General features: G+C 34.2%; 2 protein-coding genes across 2 annotated transcripts; one reads left to right on the forward strand and one right to left on the reverse strand.

Annotated features, from left to right (window-relative positions):
• The first annotated feature begins 1,126 nt into the window (after nucleotides 1-1,126).
• On the forward strand, nucleotides 1,127-4,354 carry LOC110699161 (protein LYK5-like). The gene is made up of 2 exons (XM_021876647.1): nucleotides 1,127-2,422; nucleotides 3,582-4,354. Exons 1-2 carry the CDS (start codon nucleotides 1,512-1,514, stop codon nucleotides 4,009-4,011), a joined length of 1,341 nt encoding a protein of 446 aa, XP_021732339.1. The 5' UTR covers nucleotides 1,127-1,511; the 3' UTR covers nucleotides 4,012-4,354.
• A 9,078-nt stretch (nucleotides 4,355-13,432) lies between these two features.
• LOC110699163 lies at nucleotides 13,433-19,115 on the reverse strand. The gene is made up of 9 exons (XM_021876648.1): nucleotides 18,307-19,115; nucleotides 18,120-18,170; nucleotides 17,273-17,389; nucleotides 15,966-16,445; nucleotides 14,981-15,405; nucleotides 14,710-14,809; nucleotides 14,407-14,466; nucleotides 14,100-14,285; nucleotides 13,433-13,841 (listed from the first exon to the last, which is right to left on the reverse strand). The coding sequence occupies exons 1-9, from the start codon at nucleotides 18,364-18,366 to the stop codon at nucleotides 13,521-13,523; spliced, it is 1,800 nt and encodes a 599-aa protein (XP_021732340.1). The 5' UTR covers nucleotides 18,367-19,115; the 3' UTR covers nucleotides 13,433-13,520.
• Between the last annotated feature and the right edge of the window lie 306 nt (nucleotides 19,116-19,421).

The raw sequence follows: 19,421 nt of genomic DNA on the forward strand, positions 1-19,421 counted from the left end.
AGCTGCTCAGCAATGGGTAGTAAGAAATATCAAATTTCAGGCACAAAAGAACTCTTTACTTGACATTTGACCTACATATTTTGCACAAAAGTTGTGTTGCGTTTAATAAATCTCATGAGATTCCAGTTGATGTAAGGAAGTTTTTGCTTGAACGTTTTGAGGAAGTTTGGTACTGATGATCTTCAGTCAGGTCAAGAACCTTTGCAAGGGCAGAATAGGAGAAGAGAGGTGCATGTCAGGTAGCCTGCCCTTCCCTGTGGATGGCACATGCTGAACCCAAATGAGGCTGCTAAAGGGCAGCTAGGTCCAACAGGTAGGGGTGGTCTAATTTGCAACTGTGAAGGTAAAATAAGGTATGCATACTCTCTGAATTTTGGGGCTTGTAATGCTTTCAAGGCTGAAGTAAAGGCAGTTGAATATGGTATTGATCTAGCGAAGAGATGAGAGTTCCTAGGCTGCAAATCCAACTTGACAACATATTAAAGCGGTTGTGCTAGCCTTAAAAAGGGAGGGTGAAGAGAACATAGGAGAGTGTGTTCATTTGATATCTCACTGCAAACAGATGATTGGAGATGGTGAATGGCAAGTGGAGATCATACATGTGTATAGAGAAGCAAATAGAGCTGCGGATTAGCTTGAGAATCAAGGCGTTTCCCATAGCAACCGGATTGAACTTGTTCAAGTCCCCCCTGACTTTAGACCGCATTTTACATCATAATGTAGTAGGCGTAGCTTTACCTCGTTTTGTTCCTCGTTCATTGCTTTTTATTTAGTTTTCCTTTCTCGGGGCTTTGCCCCCTGTATGCACCCAAAAAAAAAATTATAAATAATATGAAGTATAAATAAATCATATAAGATGATTTAATATTAATATTTTTCACATCTTTAAAAGTACTTTATTAATTTCATAAATATAAACACTTTTCAATTTTAAACTCATTATAAATCTATAACGATTTATTTCTTCATTTTTTTTTTAATACTGCAATCTAGTGTTCCTATAATTACATATTCACAAAATCACGATCAAATCACAATGACACAACCACAAGTATAAACACTAATGAATATAGCTATACAAAATTTATAAAAAAATCGGTGGTGTGCCGCCTCCATAAGTAGGCAAGGTCCACTTTCCTTTTTAATCATTAAAAAACTAAAATAAACATCGGGTTTGACTTATTGCCACTTTTTCTTCTTATAATTTATACAGTCTTCTGTTTTCTTGTCTTTCTTCCCACCATTTTTCCCCTATAATTTAATTTCCTTTCTAATTCTAAATTGATTTTGACCCCCACTTTTTCCTCAACAATAATTTCATGCAATCATTTTATTTTATTTTTTGATACAACTTCACAACAGCACAACCAACCCAAATCAATAAATTACTCAAAAAAAAAAATAAAAAAATAATGAAAATTCAATTCAAATCAAAGAAAATGAAAACCTAAAATTTCTCATACTTGTATTAAAAAAACGTCTTCAAAAAATTCACAACAATCCGAAATATTATGTGCAGAAGAAAAATGGCAGTAGACGCCATACCCCCCACATCACCACATCCAAAACACTCATCTCCCCGCCACCGCAACAACCACCGTAAACCACCGTCAAACTCCGGAAAATCAACCCCAACACCGATTTCCTCCGCCGCATCTTCCGACCAATCAACCACCTTAAACAAACCCACTTCCAATTTCACCTCTTCTTCAACCTCCCACTCTAGCCGCCATTCTCTATCCAGCCTCCGCAACTCGCTACCTGAAAACCCCCACCTCTACGACATCTCCGAGATTCGCTCCGCCACCAACAACTTCCTCGCTAAAACTTACTCTGCTTCCCGGTGTTGGCGGTGTCATTTGCTCGGAAAAGACGTGTTGATTTTTCAGAGGAAGGTGAATCATAGTCATGATTTACGCCCACCAAGTGTTCGACAAAAGTTGTCTTCCATTTGTAGGTCGCATCATATTGCTATTGTTAATCTAGTTGGAGCATCGATTTCTGGGAATTATGTTTATTTGGTTTACGATTTCATTGAGGGTGCGAATTTGTCTGATTTGTTGCATAATAAGAGTAATCCGGGGTTTACTGTTCTTGATTCGTGGATGTCGAGGATGCAGATTGCGTCTGATTTAGCAAATGGGATTGATTACATTCATAATAATAATACTGGGTTAGATGTGAAATCTGTTCATAATCATATTAAATCGAGCAGTGTTATTGTTACTGAGCCGTCGTTTAATGCGAAGCTTTGCCATTTTGGGACTGCTGAGCTTTGCGGCGAGCCGACGGAGGAGAAGGAATTGGATGATTTGGGTGTTAGTTATAAGGTTGAGGAGATTCTTGATGAGGAGGAAAGTACGTCTTCTTCACCGAAGAAATTGAACCGATCTAACAGTATCAAGTTCAACGGGACTACAGGGTATGAAACTTTTAATTTAGTCGTACTTCCTCTGTTTAAAATTAGTTGTACTGTCTCTATTAGAATTAGTCGTCATGTTAATAATAAGTTAATGAATTTTGATTTCCTCTGTTCGAAATTAATCGTCACGTTAATAATAAGTTAATAATACGAGTAATGTTGTTTGACATCCACGCTTAAGAATTAGTCGTCACATTAATAATAAGTTGTTTGAAGTTAGACATGACGACTAATCTAGATGAAGGAGGGTGTGAAATTTTAATTTTGACATCCACGCTTAAGAATTAGTCGTCACATTAATAATAAGTTGTTTGAAGTTAGACATGACGACTAATCTAGATGAAGGAGGGTGTGAAATTTTAATTTCCATCCATTTACAAAGTTGTACGGAATAATGTTGTTTGATTTTGGACACAACATTAAATCCATGATAGGTCCGTCTTTGTTTTATTATAGAAGAAGTTAATTGTTGTTAGACTTTACATTTTGAGGGAAATTAGGAGTTAGACAGAAAAATTAGGTAGAAAGTAGAATTTAGAAGTAAGATAGTCGATTAATATAAAGTACTCCATAATTAATTTCGTGTTATCCTTTTATATCCTGAAAATATTGGTCAAAATTTAATTTAGCTCGTCTTAATCGTGGTTCCCACTTCCTAGTTATCAATTCTCACACGCTGCATTTTTGCATCAAATTGAAGTATGGAATGCCAAACATAAGTTGAATCTTGAATGTGATGTTATTGTGATTAAAAATAGAGTAAAAAGACGGCTCTATTTTATTTTAATCTAATTAAAAAGACAAACTACAAATTTCAATAACAATATGAGTATTTTATGTGTAAGGATGATCTAGTTAGTCCATCTAGTCTGATACTTTATTTGTGCTTTTATTTTTGTTCCATTTGACTTTTTCGGTCTTCAAGACGCACCTTACAATGCATATATATCTTATTCCATTCACGTAAAAATTATAAAAGTTTGATATTAATAAAATACATAATAAAATGAACGCAATAAGATCACACATGACTACATTAACTATTATAGATTAATGACAATTAATGGTCAAAGTTTTAAAAGTTTGACCCAAATATTTGTAACGGGGCAAAAAATTAGAGACGGAGGGAGTAATAATATTAACGGCCGATTTTATACAGGTACATGTCGCCAGAGTTCCAATTGACGGGTGTGGGGACTCGAAAATCCGATGTGTATGCTTTCGGGGTGGTGTTGGTGGAGTTGTTGTCGGGGGAGGAGCCGGTAAAGTATACATACAACAAAGCGACGAAGGAGTACATAAAATTATCGGCGGTGGAATCTGGCCGAGCAGTGGTGGAGGAAGGTGGAGTTGAGAGGGAAGGGAGGCTAAGGAAATGGATTGATATACGGCTAAAAGATTCGTACCCGGTTGAGGTGGCTGGTAAAATGACGCGATTGGCGGTTGAATGTTTACACGAGGACCCTAATAAACGGCCAGATATGCGACGCGTGGCGGGTAAAATATCTAAGCTTTATTTGGAATCTCAAGTTTGGTATGACAAAATGAAAATTCCTACTGATTTTACAGTGTCGTTTGCTCCCCGGTAGTATAGTATACTTCATGTATTGTTGACTTTAATATAAGTCAACCTTATTTTAAAGATTGTTTTCTCATTTTAGATTTTGTATTTTATAATTGGATAATCTTGTGTAGTTTTGTGTACAATAACCTGTAATGTACAGAGTATTAAAAAATAAAAATAATGATTTAGATTGATCATTGTTTTTGGGTTGTGGACTTGTGGGCTTGTTACATACTCCCTCCATTTTTAAATATTTGCTCTATTTTTTTATGTGCGGAATTTTAGGATAAGTTTGAGAAAGTAATAAAATATGGAGGTAGTAAGGTTGGTGGAAGAATAAAAAAACTGTAAAAAAAAACAAAAGTAGGTGAGAGAATTGGAGGAGAGATAGTATATGAAATTAATAAAATATGATTTATGTTGGGCCCACTAGTTTAGAGAAATGAATTAAATATTGTAAAAGCTTTTCAAATAAGGGAATGAAGCAAGTATTTAAAAACGACCGAAAATGAATAGTGGAGCAGATATTTAAAAATGGAGGGAGTAGCTTTCTATATTGTAAGTGTATACTTAAATTTTTAGAGAAAATACAAGTTTATCATCTTGGTCTTGTGGCACAATTATAAATAAAGTAACAACTTTTTATTATAAACGAACCCTACAAATGTTGATATAATTACAACAATGTTATGCTAACTGGGTAAATTTGTAAATTTATTTACAAATTTATCATTTGATAAGAAAATTTTGTTTATCAACGTAATAAACTAATAAACTAAGACTTTCTCAAATTTTTATACGTAGAACTATAGAATGAGAATTGAAGAATGAGCTTTAGTTAAATCACTTCAAAGTATGTAAAACAATGAAGTCAAACCTTTTTTTTTTTTTTAATTTTAACGAGAAAATTTGTGATATTATTAGTAACACTTTTTTAAAAAAAATAAATAATAATTTACTGTGTGCCTACTCCCATTTTGATTTGTTTTTTTAGCTTACATGCTTCTTATTTTTGTTAAAAACTTATCCCTACCTTTCAAAAAGTATGAGTAAACTCTTATCACGCCACCTCACACGAGAGCTCGTTGGGCTTGAAGTGTGGATGCAGCATGGCCTCCTCATACCCAGCGCTTAATAGTCCACTTGAAAGTAGGGGGTGGATGAAATTCGAACCCGTGACCTTTGTGTCACGTTGGTTCCGATACCATGTTAGAGCACCAATTCAACCAAAATATTAACTTGATGGTTGAGGCCCAAAAATATGTTTTATACTCTATCAACATTTACCCCTTTAATAAGACCAAATCATTTACCCCTTTAAAAGCAAGCCACATTTTTTATGAATAGTGTTGAGACGATTATGTTCTTAAAATGTTTATTTACATATTTACCTTCATTAATGTTAATTGTTTTTTCAACTCTTAAGAATAGTTGTTTCAAAAAAAAACTCTTAAGAATAGTGTGTGGATATTTATATCCCTAAAAATATTTGTTTAAATATTTTCATCATTAATGCTACTAACAATTAAAGTTATAACCAAACGCCAAATCGAAATAACTTCCCAAAAGTGGCTAGCTATGAGTCTATGACGTGCGAGTGCGCAGGATAACCACCCTAGTAAAATCAAAATTTGCTATTTCGTATTTCATTTAAATTATTTCATAATATATATACTTTAAGAAAGTGACAAATAAATAAATTAGTTAGTAAAAAAAAAACCCTTGCCTCCTCTCCCTCTCTTCTCTCTCCTAAACTCTAGCCCCTGTTAATTTTAAAGGGGGTTTCATCGGATTCATCGGTAGAAACCCCAATCTTTGATTCTTTTAAGTTATATTTTTGTTTTTTAGGTTATAATAATGTTTTCCTTGAAAGAAAGGGTTAATGATGTGGATCTCTCAAGACTCTCACAAGGCTCGCAAGCTATAATAATATTGGATCTTCGAATTTTAGCAAGAACTAAGGAATTACACGAAAATGAATAGGATAGTACTCTAATTCTCGCAAGAATAGAAGGTCCTTCCTAGTCGCAACTAGAAGATGATCACGAGTCGCAACAAGTGATGTTTTTGATTAACAATCAAATGAGCAACACTCAAAGGGTTGATTCCCATAATAAATCTCTCTTCATTATTATTCTAAAATCATTATTGATATACACCCATATTTATAAGGTGAAAATCATACAAAAATAAGATAGGAGATTAATAATCATATCCTAAAATAAGATAGAATATTAAGAATCTTAATCCTGATAAATTTTCTACTCATATTTGTAACCAACTATTAAATCTATCCTACCATAAATAAATTAAACAAATAAATATCCTAATAACTAGAACTCTTAAAGCCTAAAAATAGGAAAAATCCTTTCAAGTGAAAGGTAAAAACCCATAGGCAAAAATCCTAATAATTAATAATAACTAAAAGATAGTGTAGCCTTTTGAAAATCTCCATGAATTTTCAAGAAACCCATATTGGACTATTACTCCCGCATCAGTTAATCTCCTTTGATAGATAAGGTTTTTTTGATCTCCTTCGAAAGATAAGATTTTTCAAAATCCTTCAAAGACAAGGCTTTATTTGTGTTTAATATGGTCTCCAGTGCAGGGCTACGATTGATTATTGCTCGGATTCGGATTATGAAGTCGGCACAAGAATTTTCTTTTCACAAAATTTTGATGCGACGATAAATCCACTCAAAAAATTGTATGAGACAACGAATCGACTATGTGCCGAATGTTATATCTATGTATTTGGATACTTAGCCTTTCCCCAATAAATTCTTGTTTGATTTTGTTACATTTGTTTTCATTATCGTTAATTGTCAATTGTAGATGTTGTATGACTTTATTTAATGAAATATAGTGTCTTTTTGGACTTTTTTCAAAAAAATAAAATAAAAAATTGTTGTGCCTAATTATTGCTATAGGTTCCTATGTTTGCAGGTTGCTAGATTGCAGGTTACAGGTTGCTACAAAGTCAATGACCTGTTACCAGAAGTCAAGGGAAGTTAAATGAAGGTTTTTCCAAGGAATATTCTAAGAGAATTCAAGTTTGAATGAGTCAAGAGAAGTGCCATAAAAATCTGAACCATAAACTCCAACTAGCTGTTAGTTTGAACAAGTAAAAAAGGCAACGGATAATGCATGAGAAGTATGGCATGAAATTCGGAGCTGAACTTGGTAACTAACTCCAGATTCCACAGAATCAAGGAAGGGGCTGTTGAAGTGCTTTTAGAAGGATTTTCTATTATAAATAGGATGAAAACCATTGTAAATGAACAGGAGACAAACCCTAAGCTATACATTCCATAGCAATTAGCAACCAAATTACAGATTCATTCCTTATCAAACTACAACCTACATTGTACTTGTACTTAATTCTCAAATTAGTAGATTGGTGGACTCAACGCCACCCGCGGTTTTAACCCTTATTCTTGGGGTTTTCTGCGTCATCATTTCGTTTCTCTCTCTCTCCCTTTCCCCTTTGTACTTCTCCTTTTAATCATTTATCTTTGTTCCTTGAACCTGTATCAGCATTTGCATATTTATTAGTCTAGTTGTTGTCCTACTGAACTTGGTCTAGTCTGACGATCAGATATTTACCTAAACAAATTGGTGTCGTCTGTGGGGACACAGTTAGATTACCCTATTCATTTCGTTCGATTTATTATTCTCGTTTCTATTTTTATTTCCATCCTAATTCGCTATGGTTGGTTCATCCCAAGATCCTACCATGGCTGAGATCCTTGAGCAATTGCGTGGGACCAGAGATGAGTTGAAAGCTACCCGAGAGCAGAACCAGAAACTCCAGAATGAATCCCGGTCCCTCCTGGAGACTTTGGAAAAATTGAACAAGGAACTTGAATCTGTTAAGAGCGCCAAGAGAAGAAAGGTCAAAACTGATGACATCCCCCATTTCTCTCTAAAATCATCCGACGAATCCGATGAAGAGAGGAAAATATATAAAAAAAAAACTGAGAAGGAGAGTAATGAAGAAGACGTTGACCCCGTAGCCAAAAAGGTGGCTGTAATCGAGGCCCAGAGCCGGAAAATGATGAAGCTCTTGACCCGGCTACCTGGCGCACCGAAACCTGTGGCCTATGAATCACCTAACGGATTTAATGAGTCTCCCTTCGTGGAGGAGATTGAGCGAGTTCGGATTCCCAAAAAGATGAACATTCCAGTATTCCCCAAGTTGTACGACGGGACTACCGATCCTCAGGACCACGTGGCCCAATACATGCAGAGGATGTGGCAGTAATCAATTCCGTGGGAGCTTATTGAGCCCACCATGTGTAAGTCCTTTAGCGCTACTCTATCTTGACCTGCACTCCAATGGCTAATCAACCTGAAGCCAAAATCTATCAGCAGCTTCTCCAGCTTGGTAAATAAGTTCTACCAGTAGGGAGCAGGAGAGGCAGAGTAGTGACCTGTATCGCGTCGTCCAGAAGCAGAATGAGAAAACCAGATAATATTGGGGCAGGTTCAATAGAGAGATGTCAACATCAAGAACTACGATCAGTCAACCGCCATAGAAGCATTCCACAGAGGTCTCAATTATCAATCCAGATTGTATTATGAGTTGACTACATATCCTTGTGCCTCTTTTGAAGAAGTCAGGACCAAGGCAATGGTCGAAGTTCGTGCTGAGGAAGTATGAAATGAAGCTGAATCCATTAAAGTGCTAGTTTGGAGTATCCGTAGGTAAGCTGGGAGCAACCAAGAAAGGCCCATATCAGATTGACAAAGGGGCCTACAGGTTGGCCACACCAAAAGGCAAGTTGGTACCCAGAAGCTGGAATGCAGCACACTTGAAACCTTACCGTTTCTAAGTTAATTCCCTATGTTAAAAAAAAAAAAAGGAAAAAATCCAAAGTAATCGTGCATTATTTTTCAATTTAGTTTTATCTTCATCGAATAAATACTAACTTAAGCATTAGAGGGATGTTAGCAGCAACGCCAATGGTCAGCTCTAACCTACTGTCTTTGCAGATTCAAAGGGATAACCTGAACCCTAGGTACGACCAATTAAGGAAACAAAGACGAAGATTCAACCAAGTAATCTCAAACTTTGTCAATTTGTTTTTAATTATTCTATCAGAACCTGTACTGGCTCAAGCATCGGAGGGTCGTTGGCGTTGCTAACGGCCACCCCTAACCCTTATGATGCAGGTACATCCATAACCTGCCAATGTTACTAGTGAACTAAGGGCCGAAGCGCCAGATGCAGGTACAACTATAACCTGCAGAAGCTACTGATGAACTAAGGGTCAATGCGCCAACTACCAAAGACATTCAAAGCAAAGGCACAACCGCAAAACAACAAAAGTAAAACCAAAGTATATTTTATCCCAAAGAACCTAGCATCAAGTGTTCAAAGTCAAAAGAAAAACTAACGGATGAAAACCTATGCCTCCATGAGCAAAGTAAAACACAAGTTCAAAAGCTAAGAACAACGTTTTAATACCAAGAAGCATAAACAAAAAGGGAACTAAACATCAAGCTGATCTATTTAAGTGGAAGCACCGCCACCACCAGTAGCTGGATGAACCCCTTCATTCTAGTCAGGAGAGGACTCTAGACGCTTATATAATGCACATTTATTAAAGTATAACGGATAGAAGTTGTTGTAACTTTTCGAATCTAAAGATTTATCTTGGGAAAATTTTTATCTTTCCGTTACTCACATCAAAGTTTATCTTTTTGAAATGATTAAGCTTGCCTCATAGTCGTAACAGGTACATCTAAGAGACAAGCTGGGGGAAAAAATGTCGTGCCTAAATTATTGCTACAGGTTCTTATGTCTGCAAGTTGCTAGATTGCAGGTTACATGTTGCTACAAAGTCAATGACCTTGTTACCAGAAGTCAAGGAAAGTTAAATAAAGGTTTTTCCAAGGAATATTCTAAGAGAATCCAAGTTAGAATGAGTCAAGTGAAGTGCCATAAAAATTGGAACCATAAACTTCAACTAGCTGTTAGTTTGAACAAGTTAAAAAGGCAACGGATAATGCATGAGGAGTATGGCATATTATTCGGAGCTGAACCTGGTAACTAACTCTGAATTCCACGGAATCAAGGAAGAGGTCGTTGAAGCGCTTTTAAAAGGATTTTCTATTATAAATAGGATGAAAACCATTGTAAACGAACAGGAGACAAACCCTAAGCTTTACATTCCATAGCAATTGGCAGTTAGCAACCAAATTATAGATTCATTCTTGATCAAACTACAACCTACATTGTACTTGTACTTAATTCTAAAAATAGTAGATTGGTGGACTCAACGCCACCCGCAATTTTTACCCTTATTCCTGGGTTTTCTGCGTCATCATGTCGTCTCTCTCTCCCTTTCCCTTTTGTTCTTCTCCTTTTAATCATTTGTCTTTGTTCCTTAAACCTGTATCAACATTTGCATATTTATTAGTCTAGCTATCGTCCAACTTCTGGTCTAGTTTGGCAATCAGATTTTAACCTAAACAATAATATATATACTTTTTTACTCACTATCTCTTTATATAAACCTTCTTTTTCCATTACTCCTTGGTACTGGTAGAAGCTCAATCAAATAAGCTCCTCCATTTAAATTTTGATAATGCCTGACATCTAAAAATCAAGGCAACTTTCGATTAAAATAAAAATAAAACAACTTTATTAACACGGTTTAATATAGTACAGTGAGTTCATTGTTAGTTGACTAGAGATCAACGCATGCATATTTTTCTTAGATTCTCGTACAATATATCGTACCCGTTGCTGACTTTCTGGAGCGCATAACAAAAGTCAAAAATATTAACTTGTGTAATTGTGTTCACGGGATCTCCATATTTTGGATGTTGTCTATATTCATATCATATGAATGTTGTCTATATTCATATCATATGAATTGTTTAGACCAATAGACGAATAGTTGATTATAAGCCAATTATCCAACAATTCACTATCAAAGAGACCAAAACTGTCCTTTCAAAAGACCCAAGTTGTTGTAATAAGCCAAATATCCAACAATTCACTATCAATTCTACCGTTTAGATTTTAGTATTTATCAGATCTATTATTTAGACTAAACAAGTACGCGTATTAATTTTATACAACATTTATCATAAGGTAGACAATGATACTTTAGTCCTGTTCTCTCTAGCTTCGTTCTTAATAGTACAAAATATATGTATACTAAATACAGGTTTATAAAAATACTCCGTAGTACTTGGTATTAAACGGACTATTATTTTACAATACTCTTCCCACGTGATTCCCTCTTTCTCCAAGATTTTCTCTCTTTTATGTTCTCTCTCCCTATTATCTCTCTATCTTTCTCTATCTTCTTTTTAGTACCCCCATGCGAGTTCACAATTCCTCATATCGATCACCCTATGTGTGTACACTACATTCTTCAATTGACAATTGGATATGAATCTAGCATGTCTCATCTACTTTCTATACAAGATATGGATCCTATAATTTAAAAGAAAGCAGCCGAAATATTCTCAATAATTTAAGAAATCAACCTTAATTAAGCTAAGAGTGCATGTATACTAATTAGTACTGTCAAAACGGTTTGACAGTTCGGTTTCGGTTCGGTTTGAAATCGGGTCGGTTTGAAATCGGTTTAAATGTCTTACGGGTCGGTTTCAGTTCGGTTTAAATAATTATCGGTTCGATTCGGTTTCAGTTTATTCTTGAACGGTTTAAATTCGGTTCGGGTAGTAAACGGTTCAGTGCAAACGGGTTGGGCTTGTTAACGGTTCGGTGTAAACGGTTTTTATCCCGGTTTAAATTCGGTTCGGGTTGTAAACGGTTTGGGTTGTAAACGGTCCGGGTAGTAAACGGTTCGGTGCTGACGGGTTGCGGTTTGTTAATGGTTTTTCTCCCGGTTAGAAACGGTTCGGTTCTTTTTTAGTTCAGTTTTATTTTAGTTCGATTTATAACTGGTTTGGTTTGTTAACGAGTTCGGTTCTTCTAAGATTTAACATTATTTGGATCAGTTTTATTTTAGGTTTACTAAATTACGGTTCGGGTCTGTTTTTTATTTAAAAAAATCGGATTTTTATCGAGTCGTTCAAAATACTCCTAGTAGGAAGTGGTTTGTAAACGGTTCGAATTATAAGCGATTCGGTTCATAAACGGTTCGGTTTATAAGCGGTTTGGTTTATAATCAGTTCGGTTTATAAACGGTTCGGTGCAAACGGGTTGCAGTTTGTTAACGGTTCGGTGTAAACGGTTTTTATGCCAGTTTAAACGGTTTCGGGTTAGAAACGGTTCGGTTTAGATTTGGTTCGGTTCTTAAACGGTTTAACGTTTACTCGGATCGGTTCGGTTTCGGTTTTACTAACATGCGGTTCGGGTCGGTTTTCGGTTTCATAAAATCGGTTTTTAATCGGTTCGGTTCTCATTCGGATCGGTTGAAACGGTTCGGTTTCACCAGTTCGGTTCGGTTTTTGACAGTGCTAATACTAATGCAATTTAGAATTTTGGCCATACAAGTGCATATGGTACATGTGTATTTTGGATTAAACCATAAAACATGAATTATTATGTGTTAGTGGATAATTATGTTTCTTAATTTAACAGCCAAGTTTAGTAATCAATGATTAAGCTTATAATTGCTCGATCGAGTGTTGGGGTATGATGGCGTTGATCTTAATCTCCAATTGAAATATACTCACATTGAGTTGTTGACTTTTTTAACTACAAGGTGTACAACTATAAACACATGTTGCATATAATCTTCTTAATGGATTACTTTTGAGTTCTGACCGTTTTAAAGAATATTTAGCACACCTTTATGAAAAGAGATGGTTTAACAATTATTAATATTTTACAGGGGTAATTATTTTGCCTTTAGAAGAGTCAATTGTTTATAAAAAATATGCAGGAAATTTTCTCTGGCATTTTGACTAAATTAGTTCAATTACTTAAATTCATGCATCAGGACATTTGACGGATATACACTATGAAATTACGTACTCCATTCATCAACAACAAATTTTCTTCTTTTTGATAATTTAAGTCGTGGTCTTAATTTTTTTTATTTTTTCATATTTTTTTTTTTTACGGATAAGTCATGGTCTTGAAAGAAGACACTTTTATGCATGTGTATGTATAAATACTTCGTATTAAGTCACAATAGTCTTTTTAATACTTCGTATGCTAAATCGAATATGATAGAACAACCCATATGGATCGGACTTGATGGCCTGTACTTATTTTGGCGCACACCCCTCATTTTTAACTTTTTTATTTTTTATGCGATATTGCGATAGACTACACCTTATTCTTGGGTGAATATACCAAATTTTAGAAATAATTTGCCTGCAATTCTTGATTATATTGTCTACTTAATTGACGTTTTCGTAATGTGATTATGCACAATAGACATAAAACCCCTAATTCCCATAAAAAAAAATGTAAACAAGAAATCTATGATTAGCTTCAACACCCAATAGAATAGAAGAAACAAAGAGAATAATAGATTGATACTAAAAGCCCTTCATTTGATAAAAACAAAATCCAATAATTGAGCTAAATTTAGTTAACTATACTTGTAACAAATATTGACAGTCAAAATCATATGGCATTTTCTCAATATTAATACCATTATTAATTACTCTACCACTATTGCTGGTGCCCTTGTAACAGTCCACAATTGATTTTCTGAGTGAAATTGATGTAGGCAACTGATGACAAACCCACTCTACTAAGGAATCCGTGTCCGTTGCAAAATCATACATGTTTTGTATTAGTAGCTCCGGTAACCATATCGTTTTCGAGTTTGTCACCGATATTGAAGCTTGTAGGTACTCTTGTTTTGATTTCTCTAGCTCCGATGTCACTCCTTCAGCTGTGTATATCCTTACCTGCACATTCCATACTATTTAGGCACGGAAGATTTCAATAATGCACCCTAGGCGGACACACACGTGAATGTCACGCGCTAGCCTCATGTCACGTCCGTGTGCTCAACACTTTACCTAGAGCATAATATGATTGTCCTAAATATATGTTTGAAATGCGTCACAATAAAAAGTTGACTTTATAATTTAGTCAACTAAAGACCATATATTTAAGATGGTTTAAGGTCATGTTAAGAGAATTTGATGGAGTAATTAACTTACAGCGGGAGAAGATCGAGTTCCACAACATAGGGTGAAGATGACATTAGCATTCACGGTGTTGAGACCGTATAGTTCGTGGATTATGGCTTCCTTTCCATCTTTAGAAGACATGAGTGTTGGTTTCCTTAGAATACAACGTTCTATAGCTTGTGCATTCACAACTTTTCCTCCTACATTCAATGTTGCCTGTCATTTAATCAAAATAAACTCACTTTAATGTATAGTAACAAATTAATTTGGAGAATGTCACGTAATATATAGATAAATATAATCAAGGTTTAATTTCCTCTCTTTCTAATATTAGTACCTTGTTCAATAAATTGAGCAACTTTTCTGCGCTAGAAGGCACACTAAACTTGAGAAATCCCTGTAGAAAAATGTTGAAAACGTTACTCGTAGCTAAAAGCCCAAAGTCAAATTAGTCGATACAAGAAATTCAAATAATGATTATAAGATATTGAGATATTATTAATGACGAATTGATGTAAAAAGTCGGAACAAAGGTTAGATTATTCCTAGAAAATATTCCTTGTTTATATAGTAAAAGAAGACTTATAAAAAGGATAATTCAAATTATGAAATTTGCATATGTAGTTAAGAAAAAGCTTACATGCATTATGCAAGCGTTGTAAATGTTGATCCAAAATGCAAGTTTTTGTTGATCTGACAAGGATTTGAGGTCCACCTTCTGAAGGCTGTTGAATAATCCCCTGTTCCCAAACGAGAATTTTAAGGATGATTTTATGACTCACTTAGCTTTATTCACGAAGTAACGCCTACTACCTCACTCTAGATTTAGTTGTCATATTACTAGTTAAAGTACGTAAACCATCAACATGACAACTAAATTCGGACATAGAGTGTACTTAATTTTGACTTACTTGAGCTTTTGGAACAATGGAATGGAGCTTGAATTAGAGACAAATTTCGGGTCTAAGCAACTTGAAGAAAAAACAACCAAGTTCTTGTAAGGACCAATGTCCCTTGGTATAGCCCCTTCAATATCGAAAATGCCGTATGGATCTTGTTGTTTCGACTCCTTTATGAGGCTTGTTGACAAGTTCACCCCTGGCTCGGTCCTGAAGCTTAATGAAGAGTACATGGATCTTGATATAGGGCCAGATTTGTCTAGCTCACTTTGCCTTGATATTCTAATTAATCTCACATAAATGAGGATTAAACATTTCATTATGTTTTCAGACAATTTATTGGGTTGCCATTTTGTTCCATTACTCTCTTCCAACTGTGTTGACCCTATTGATTTTTGAGGAGGATCAACTCGAACTTCTACACTCCTTTCTTTTGGCTGCATCAACAAGTGTAATTATAAGCATACAATGTATCGCCGAACTAATATTGATATGAGAGCTAGAGAACATCCTTATAGCCTATAGAATGAATTTAGACATGTCGAAACATTGACCTAACCTAAATATGACCCGGTCTGCAAATCTTAAATTCGGTCATAAACTAAAAATCTAAACAAAAAAAATTAAGTGAAAATCTCAATAGCCCATCAAAAACTAGTACAAATAAGACTTCAAGCCCAAAAAAATTGATTGACCCATCTAGTCTTACATACCAAAAGGCAACCAACCAACCAAACCCCAATATAATCATGAACCAAAAGTATGCAATTGTGCACTATGAATTAGTCTAGATAGATAAGGACTAGGGAGATCATACTAGTATTTGAATTATGGCACAACCTCCGGCCCAAAATAATTGGTCATCACATTTCTATTATAGACGTTTAGTTCATCATGCATGAAACATTACATACTAACTAACATACCTATAAATTTCAAAGAAGAAATTTGCATAATCTTAGACGTGTAGGAAGCAAGTGCTTAAGTTATATGTTACCTTAAAAGGAGTAGGATCTCTGAAGTTTCGCAAGGGCGAAGCAGTAGGCTTTTGAACACCACTTCTCTTTGTCACTCTTTGATCTTGTAGTCCACTTTGCTTGGAAGTTGGCTGAATGTATGGGGATAAATTCCCTCCTCCTATCGGGCTTCCAATATCCTTCTCATTGATTGTAAAGTCAGTAAGACTATAACTTCCATTAATGGCTTTACTAATGAAATGTAAAGCCCTAGTTTCGTAACCAATCCGCTGATCATTGTTGTTGTTATAGTTGTTGTTGTTGGCTCTTTGTTGCGTGTGCTGCTGATTGTATTTTACCATACTTGTATTGTTTCGCAACTGCGATGAATGCTGCTTTGGTTTTACTTGTTTTGATGCTTCTTGCTCGGCTTTAACATCTTTTCGAAGATGCTCGATTTGAGTTTCAAGTCCAACAATTTCATCCTCAACCATCACCAATTCAGATAAAAGCTCTTTCATCTGGTTCATACAAGGAAACAACACCAACTCATGAGTGCTACTTCAACCTACTACCCCAAATAATGTATTAAACTTGCAATTCAAGCATTGAAGATTTGGACTTAGGACTTTGTGTAAACTTTTTCTTTAAAACTATTAATCCATCTTTTTGAAAACGAAAATACTTTTTTTTTAAAATTCAACATTGAAATTTTACACTATTCACAAAAATTTCTTTGACCATTTTTTGTAATTCATGCGTTAGGAAAACAGATATAATTATTGCTAAAGTAAAATTAAAGATATCAATATAATATAAAATGTGCATAGGAAATCATAAATTCTCTGATGACGTTGCAAGTAAAAAAAAAAAAAAAAAAGTATATACGAAGTAGTAATTTTCGAAAATATAAGGGTAAAAGGTATGTCATAAGCTAGTTGTACATATAACAAATATGCATATACTTTTCCGTTCTAGTAATATTGCAGCAATTGGACTTTTATACTTTTCATCATGCTTGTTTGACCACATATTATGATTTATACGTAAAGTAAAATATAATCATGTGGGGTCTTGTTAGATTCGTTTCGTAAAATACTTTCACAATATCAACTTTTTATAATTTTTACTTTTATATAACTATAGATATTTAGCATATAAAATATGATTTGAAATGCGTAAATTCATCGTGATTGCAATATTTATGGAATAGAGGAAGTAACTTTTTGAACCAAAAACTTGATTATAGCTTGATTTTCTATTATATGGTGATTTTACTTTTTACACCAACAATTAGTGGATTAAGAGTCTAAATTACACCAAAATGTAATGTGGAAAATTATGTTACCTTACGAGGAAGATGATCCGGGATGTGCAATGGCATGCCAGCTTTTCGATTATAAACTTGTTGCAAAATCTCACGAACTTGCTCCTCGTGGTTTAACAAGTTTTGGAGCACCGTTACCTATAATATGCAAGCAATTACATACAATCTCATCGTATAACTCACATGTTCGCAACACATTAAGCATCATATTTACTCTAAACTAGTTCATCAATTGAGTTTTCTACTAATATAGGACAACCGAGCTTTTATAGCTATGGCAAATAATATAATTATGTAGCTCCATCACCTATAATATGCTAGCAATTACGATCCGATTATACAACACATTTAACTAATTCATCAATTGAATTTTCTACTAATTTTGGACAACCAAGCCCTTTCATTGGCAATATATAACTAGGACTGTAACATAGGAGTGTTTTTTTCGTAATACAAAATATTTATAAGTTGGATTGTGTGTGGATAGGCATACTAATAAAAATAGCAAAGTATATATGTTTTCAAAGTGTAATTATTATTATTATTTTTTTTTTTTTTTTTATAATTTACTTAAAAGAAAGATCTATCTACGAGTAATAGATTTGATTTAAAAAAATAAATAAAATAAAAAAATAAAAAATAAAAAAGTTAAGGTAAACGATTTAATGTAATGGTATATTTTCCATGCAAAAAATATAAGAAAACAAATGTGAAATGCTCTTATAATTAGAGATTATATATATATTGCCTTTGTTTGGAATTAATTATTGCCCACAAAATAATTATAAACGCATCGATTACATGCAATGGATGATGTGATGCTAAAAGATTGCACGAGTACATGCATCAACCAATATAAAAATTTAACCTCTTGTTGTAACTCTTGTAATTTGCGTTGTCCGCCAAGATTTTTCTTTACCTAAACAGCAAAACATAAAGCAAACATTCATTTAATACACACCGGATTAACTATATACGAGGCTTGAAAAAGATCATATATTTATAATTCACAAAAAGAGTGCAACGTAACTTTGATCATCATAAAATAAACTTACTCCATTTTCTGGTATAACAGGAAGTAAATGCATACGGGTAGGAGTGGCCAAGGAAGACATGGTATTCAAGTCGAACCAGCTACGGATGCTAGAGACACCGCTAGCTAGAGGAATCAAGAAACTTACGACGGATTCGATCCGAGCGTGCAAGGAAAAAAAGAGGAAGGGTATGAGGGTGCTTAGGTATAAAGTGAGTAAAAGGATTAATATCAAGTAAGGTTGTAGTTGGAAATGATGTAGTAGTTGAGAAATGATAATGTAATTTCTTTATAATCATAAGATAGAAGTAATGATAATTGAGAAGATGAAGAGGAGCTTTCGAAAAGACTTCATCTCTCATGATTTAGTGTTAACCGTCTAATTAGTAGGTGGGGGTGACATTGTGCGTAAGATGGATGGATGGATGGATAGAGAGAGTGGTGTATGCCTTTTTTTACATACATATCGTAGCTTGCACTTGCAGTTTGGCAGTTATACCTAGGCTTTTACTTTTTTTAAAAAAATTACATTTAAATTTTTTTTCTTGTGTTTATAGCTTATCAATTATTATACTCCGTATTCAAGTTGAGTTTATAAACAAATCTTTTTTTTTTTTTTCGTTACACGACTTTTTCTCATAAACAAGTTGACACCTACAAATCTCAAAAATGATGCATACATAAACATAGAATTCACTAATCAGAAATATACAATTACTCGTATAAATTAAGAGGTTCAAGTCTAGCGTATTATTTGTCTGGAAAAATAATACTTTGTATAAATTATTATTCATTTTATTACTCGTGAAATTAAAAAGCTATAATTGATTAATTAATATTAAGACAGCTAATGAGTTTTAACGAAATTTTGAAAAATAGAAATAAATTTCGAGTTTAAGTTCATGACCAAACATGTTTATTAAACAAGTTTCAATCCTTGTTCAAGCTTAACTCATTTATCAAATAAACAAGATATAACTAGTTACTGCGGCTTATAAACACCTCTTTTCTTCAAAAAATGATGTATCTTTCGCTGATAAATTATTTTTCAAAAAACAATAAACAACCAACTCTTAAATCGACCAACATTTTATAATGAATGATATCATTATAAAAAAAAAAAAAAAAAAAAAAAAA

Source organism: Chenopodium quinoa, unplaced genomic scaffold (assembly GCF_001683475.1).
Source record: "Chenopodium quinoa cultivar QQ74 unplaced genomic scaffold, ASM168347v1, whole genome shotgun sequence".
NCBI classification, from domain to species: domain Eukaryota; kingdom Viridiplantae; phylum Streptophyta; class Magnoliopsida; order Caryophyllales; family Amaranthaceae; genus Chenopodium; species Chenopodium quinoa.

What these genes read in the sequence shown, in the direction of transcription:
- LOC110699161 (XM_021876647.1), top strand. Translation starts at nt 1,512, where the DNA reads ATGTGCAGAAGAAAAATGGCAGTAGACGCCATACCCCCCACATCACCA. An exon ending in AAGTTCAACGGGACTACAGG is followed by an intron (nt 2,423 to 3,581) that starts GTATGAAACTTT and finishes GATTTTATACAG; the next exon opens with GTACATGTCGCCAGAGTTCC.
- LOC110699163 (XM_021876648.1), bottom strand. Translation starts at nt 18,366, where the DNA reads ATGTCTTCCTTGGCCACTCCTACCCGTATGCATTTACTTCCTGTTATA. An exon ending in ACAACGCTTGCATAATGCAT is followed by an intron (nt 14,467 to 14,709) that starts GTAAGCTTTTTC and finishes ATTTTTCTACAG; the next exon opens with GGATTTCTCAAGTTTAGTGT. An exon ending in GAACTCGATCTTCTCCCGCT is followed by an intron (nt 13,842 to 14,099) that starts GTAAGTTAATTA and finishes TGGAATGTGCAG; the next exon opens with GTAAGGATATACACAGCTGA.